The sequence below is a fragment of the Tupaia chinensis genome, unplaced genomic scaffold (assembly GCF_000334495.1).
Source record: "Tupaia chinensis unplaced genomic scaffold, TupChi_1.0 Scaffold000330_1, whole genome shotgun sequence".
Taxonomy (NCBI): domain Eukaryota; kingdom Metazoa; phylum Chordata; class Mammalia; order Scandentia; family Tupaiidae; genus Tupaia; species Tupaia belangeri.
Window position 1 is genome coordinate 2,122,628 of NW_006159824.1, and position 5,151 is coordinate 2,127,778.

Here is a 5,151-nt window from a genome sequence, read left to right on the forward strand (position 1 = left end):
AGAGGAGTGGGGCGGCCGCTAGGTCTACTGGGGCTCCCCACCTCAATCGATCCAAGCCCGAGGGCTGCCCCAGGTCCTGTTCTGTCTTCCTGTGCCCCACAGACAGATCCAAAAGTCTTCCTCCTCCCCAACCCTTCCTGATGGGATTAGGCCTTCCTCATTTCTATCCTGAATTCTTGGCCTACTTGGGGAGGGGGCGTGAGTGCTCTTATATTGAGCCTCAAGGACTGTCTCATCTCAAACTCACTGCCAGACCTAGCCCCCCAGCTTCATCCCTGAACTCCCTCCTTGGCCCTGGAAACCCTATTCTCAGCTCCTAACACTCATCCATAGACCCTACCCTAAGGGACCTCACACCCTCATCTTCTCCACCGTGTTGTGACCCAGCCCCAAACGCCCTGACCACTATCATATACCCCTTCCTCTGCTCAGTCTGGGCCCAGGCCCTGTGCTCCTGAAGACATGGAGTTTGTGTCTGGATACCGGGATGAATTCCTCGATTTTGCTGCCCTCCTCTTTGGCTGGTTCCGCAAGTTCGTGGCAGAGCGCGGGGCTGTGGGGACCAGCCTTGAGGGCCGCTGGCGACAGCTGGAGGCTCAGATCAGAAGGCTGCCCCAGGACCCTGCTCTTTGGGTGCTCCATGTCTTGCCCAACCGTAGTGTGGGCATCAGCCTGGGGCGAGGGGCAGAGCCAGGCCCTGGACCAGGCCTGGGGGCTGCCCGGCTCCTGGGAGATGAACCTCCACTTCACCTGCGAGACCTGAGCCCCTATGTCAGCTTTGTCAGCCTAGAGGATGGGGAGGAAGGAGAGGAGGAGGAGGAGGAAGGCAAAGAGAACCGAGAGGAGGAGGGTGGTGCAGGCAGGATCACAGGGAAGGCAGAACCAGAGGAGGACAAGGAACCAGCCCCAACCAGCAGGGAGTCCCCTCAAGAAGCAAACCCTCCAGGGGAGCCAGAGGATGCTGAGCAAGAGGCAGGAGGTGGTGAGGATGGCGGCCGAGAGGTCAGGGTGGAGGATGAAACAGGACCTGAGAAGAGGAAGGGACAGCGGAGCGGTAAGAACCCAGTGCTGCCCTGCCCAGCCAGACTCCCCTCCCAGAACCCTTCCCTGCCACTCGGAATCCAGGGAGAAGTCACGGACTGGTGCCCTTCCGTCCAGTCTGGCCTGAGAAGGTCAGACCCACAGTGTTTACACATTGAAAGGAAAAAAACCAGAAGTCTGGATTTACACACTCTTGAGAAAAATCTCCAGTTCTGACAGCAGAAAATCTCCATTTCTGCATGGCAGCAAACTCTGGCAGAGTGGCAGCTGTCCCCCTTCGATGGGGCATGCTCGCTCTACCCAGTCCCCTTCACTCACTGAGGTTATTTGCCTAGCCCCTGGAGTTTTTGAGTTTGGTACCCCTGATCCTGACCATCTTTGTCTCCCATCGTCACCCCCAGCTTTCCCCTCTTCCCCCAGAGGCTGCCCCCCTGCACCTCTCCTGCCTCTTGTTGGTGACGGATGAGCATGGTACCATCTTGGGCATTGACCTGCTGATGGAAGGAGTCCAGGGGAATGCAGGCCGGGGCTCAGGGACTGAGAACTTGGCTCTTCGGGGCTATGCTCTCCTCTGCCACAGCATGGCCTGCCCCATGGGCTCTGGGGACCCTCGAAAACCCCGACAACTTACTGTGGGAGATACCCAGCTGCACCGGTATAGAATCTGGTATCCAAGGGTAGGGAGGCTTGGGGACCCAGACTCCTGAGCTCCCCAACCTGATGCCATCTCCACCCCCATTCAGAGAGCTGGAGAGTCTGGTCCCCAGGTTGGGTGTGAAGTTAGCCAAGACCCCAATGCGGACATGGGGTCCCCGGCCGGGCTTCACCTTTGCCTCCCTTCGGGCTCGAACCTGCCATGTTTGTCACAAGCACAGCTTTGAAGTGAAGCTGACACCCTGGTGAGCAACCCACAAAAATGGAAGGAAAGAAAGCCCCCCCCCCCAACAGTCAGGCAAACAGAAAAAGCAGGCAGATGAAGGGCCTAGGAGGCAGAAAGGTGGATGGGGAGATAAGATGGAGATGAAGCAAGCAACTAGAGGGGCTCGGACAAACAGACTGCATGGTGGATGGGCAGCTGCAGGATGGACAGCAGACAGGACCTACAGAGACTACCACCAGGTGCCCACCTGTCCCTGTGTCCCAGCCCCCAGTGCTGCGCCGTCTTGTACTGTGGAGAGGCTTGTCTCCGGGCTGACTGGCGGCGATGCCCAGATGACGTGAGCCACCGGTTTTGGTGCCCAAGGCTGGCAGCCTTCATGGAGCGGGCAGGGGAACTGGCAACTCTGCCTTTTACCTATACCGCAGGTACCATATGGAGGTCAGAATGGGTAGGGGTGGGGGGCCCAGAAGATGGCATGGTGGTTAAGGCACTGGATTCCCACATGACCAACCACAGCTCAAGTCCCAGACCCAGCGGCTTGAAAATCACACTGGGCGGTTGTGTGTGTTTCCAAAATTCTAAGAAGAGAACGGAGGATAAGGGATTGCTGCAGGGCCATCCCTCCTGGGCAATGATTTCTCACTTTCCGTCTCTCTGCTTCTCTCTGTCTCTCTCCAGTGAGCACATGTGTCCTATGCCAAAAACCTGGGGGTTAAAAAAAAAAGAATGGGTGGGGAAGATGAAGCCAGGTTCTTGAGAGTAGTGCCTGAGTGTCCTGGGGTTGAAGGCTAAGTGCCTGGGGCTGAAGTCTAGATCCCTAAAATAACGGCTGGGTGCTGGGTGTTTGGGACTGGAGGTGGGATCTGTGAGGAAGAGAACTTAGTCCTGAGTAAGTTTCGGAGATTTGGAAGTAGAGATTCAAATATCTGCTTGCTTCCTCCAGGCACCACACACTGGCAGTGTGACCTTAAATCACTCTACTTCCCAGAGCCTCCATTTCCTCATCTGTAAATAATACTAAAAAATGTTTTGGTTTTGCTTTTTTTTTTTTTTTGAAGTATTTCATTTAATTTATTGGGGTTTTTTTGTTTTATTTTTTCAATTTAACCAGAGAGAGACAGAAAGGGAAAGTGAGAAACCAAGCCAGCAGGTCTGGGACTTGAACCATGGTCAGCTATGTGGGAATCCAGCACCTTAACCATCATGCCACCTCCCAGCCCCCAATATTAACAAATGTTAAATAAAACCCTGTGGGCTTGCTGTAAGGATTACAGGAGCTTGGTGCCTGTGTCCAAGCGGTTCACTGTGAATACTTCTAAGTGTTATTTCCCTCCCTGATGGAAGTGGACTCAGATGTAGGGTCCTTGGGGAAAGCTGAGGAGAGCCACGGTCTGGGAACTTAGCCACCAGACTCTTAACCCCTCCCGTCCTCCTTCTCTAGAAGTGACCAGTGAAACCTTTAACAAGGAGGCCTTCCTGGCCTCTCGGGGCCTCACCCGTGGCTACTGGACCCAGCTCAGCATGCTGATTCCAGGCCCCTGTGCCCCCAGGCACCCCCGAGGCAACACACCATCCCTCAGCCTTCTTCTCAGCAGTGAGTGGGGCCTCTTTTCAGGCATGGGGCCCTCAGCCTAGTGGGAACAGTTGTCCTGGTCCCAGATAATCCCTCTGCATACCAATGCAATGCCACCAGGACCATTTTGGGCCTTCCTTCAGCCCCCAGAAGAGTCACCCCTGCCTTCCCCATCTAGAAGCCTGTCCCTAAGCAAACTCCCATTCCTCTTACTGCTTCTCTAGCCCCCCACCCCCACCCCGGGAATACGGTTCCTTTGGAGGAGAGAGAGATGGGTCAGGTGTGTCTGTATGTATGTGGGGGCGGGGGGTCTCCCTGACCCCAGGGTCTTCTTCTTATCCTCTCAGGAGATCCCTACCAGCTTCTCCAGGGGGATGGGCCTGCCCTGATGCCTCCTGTGCCTTCAGATGCACCCAAGGGTCTCTTTGGTGAGCTGGACAGGCCCTAAGGGAACTAGGGCCGGGGAATGGAGGGCCAGAAGCGAAGGTGACTGAGAAAAAAAGACTGTTAGCCTGCAGGGGTTGGGACCCAGGCCTGGGCCACGTCCTCCAGTAACCCACTTCCCCAGGCTCGTGGCAGGATTACTACACGTGGCGGGGCCTCAGCTTGGACTCCCCCATGGCTGTGCTTCTCACCTACCCACTGACAGTGTACTACGTCATCACTCACCTGGTGCCCCAGTCCTGTAAGGAGAACTGGGGGAGGAGGGGGACACGAAGAGAGTGAGGGAACCCATATTCTCAAAAAGTGGTTTTCTCACCCAGTCCCTGAGCTCAACATCCAGAACAAGCAGTCACTGAAGATCCACGTGGTGGAGGCTGGGAAGGAGTTTGACCTTGTTATGGTGTTTTGGGTAAGTCCCTCTAGGTCTAAGGATTGGGCATTTGGATGTGGAGCTGGACAGATGATGGGACCAGACCTGTCCTCCTCTCTATCCTTCAGGAGCTCTTAGTCCTGCTCCCTCACGTTGCCCTGGAGCTGCAATTCGTGGGCGACAGTCTGCCCCCTGAAAGTGACGAGCAGCATTTTACCCTGCAGAGGGTAAAGGCGGAGGAAGGCTCCTGCTCTCAGCCCTGACCTTGTCCTGCCCTTCTACCCTCCCTCCCCTGCCCTGCCTGGTACACTCCAACACTCTGACTTCCGGTGGCTTCCCCACCCCACTCCTGGCATCTTAGGACGGCCCCGAGGTGTCTTTCCGTCCAGGTTCTGGGGTATCAGCGCGGCTTGGCTCCGGAACTAAGGAGAAGGGGGGCCGCAGGGACCTGCAGATCAAGGTGTCAGCGAGGCCCTACCACCTGCTGCAGGGACCCAAGCCTGATCTGGTTATTGGTAGGAGCGGGGCTCACAGGAAGGGGAAAGGGAAGGTGGGGGAGTAGACCATGGGCGCCTCCTTCTCCCTGCTCTCTGACCACAGGATTTAACTCTGGCTTTGGTCTCAAGGACACTTGGCTCAGCTCTCTGCCCCGGTTACAGGTGGGGAGTGGGGACAAAAGACAACTCTCACCTCCTGCCCAGCTCCTCCGTCCCTCCTTTTCTGAAGTCTCTGGACTCTCCTCTTCCCCACCCCGGGGCACTGCTCACCGGGTCCCCTTGCCCGGGTCTGGGGGGCCTCTGTGTGTGAGCCTGCCTGCCCTCCCGGTTGTTCCTCCCGGGATGT

At 56.6% G+C, this 5,151-nt stretch overlaps 1 protein-coding gene across 1 annotated transcript in view; it reads left to right on the forward strand.

Moving 5' to 3' along the window:
- The first annotated feature begins 7 nt into the window (after window positions 1-7).
- The window catches only part of ZMYND15 (zinc finger MYND-type containing 15), a 5,622-nt gene continuing 478 nt past the window's right edge, over window positions 8-5,151 (forward strand). The window contains exons 1-11 of the mRNA XM_014589049.2: window positions 8-1,054; window positions 1,462-1,696; window positions 1,785-1,940; window positions 2,186-2,346; window positions 3,363-3,515; window positions 3,842-3,922; window positions 4,063-4,179; window positions 4,259-4,347; window positions 4,437-4,535; window positions 4,670-4,823; window positions 4,909-5,149. Coding sequence (XP_014444535.1) covers window positions 463-1,054; window positions 1,462-1,696; window positions 1,785-1,940; window positions 2,186-2,346; window positions 3,363-3,515; window positions 3,842-3,922; window positions 4,063-4,179; window positions 4,259-4,347; window positions 4,437-4,535; window positions 4,670-4,823; window positions 4,909-5,149 — 2,078 coding nt within the window. The 5' untranslated portion in view covers window positions 8-462. The remainder of the gene's footprint in view (window positions 1,055-1,461; window positions 1,697-1,784; window positions 1,941-2,185; window positions 2,347-3,362; window positions 3,516-3,841; window positions 3,923-4,062; window positions 4,180-4,258; window positions 4,348-4,436; window positions 4,536-4,669; window positions 4,824-4,908; window positions 5,150-5,151) is intronic.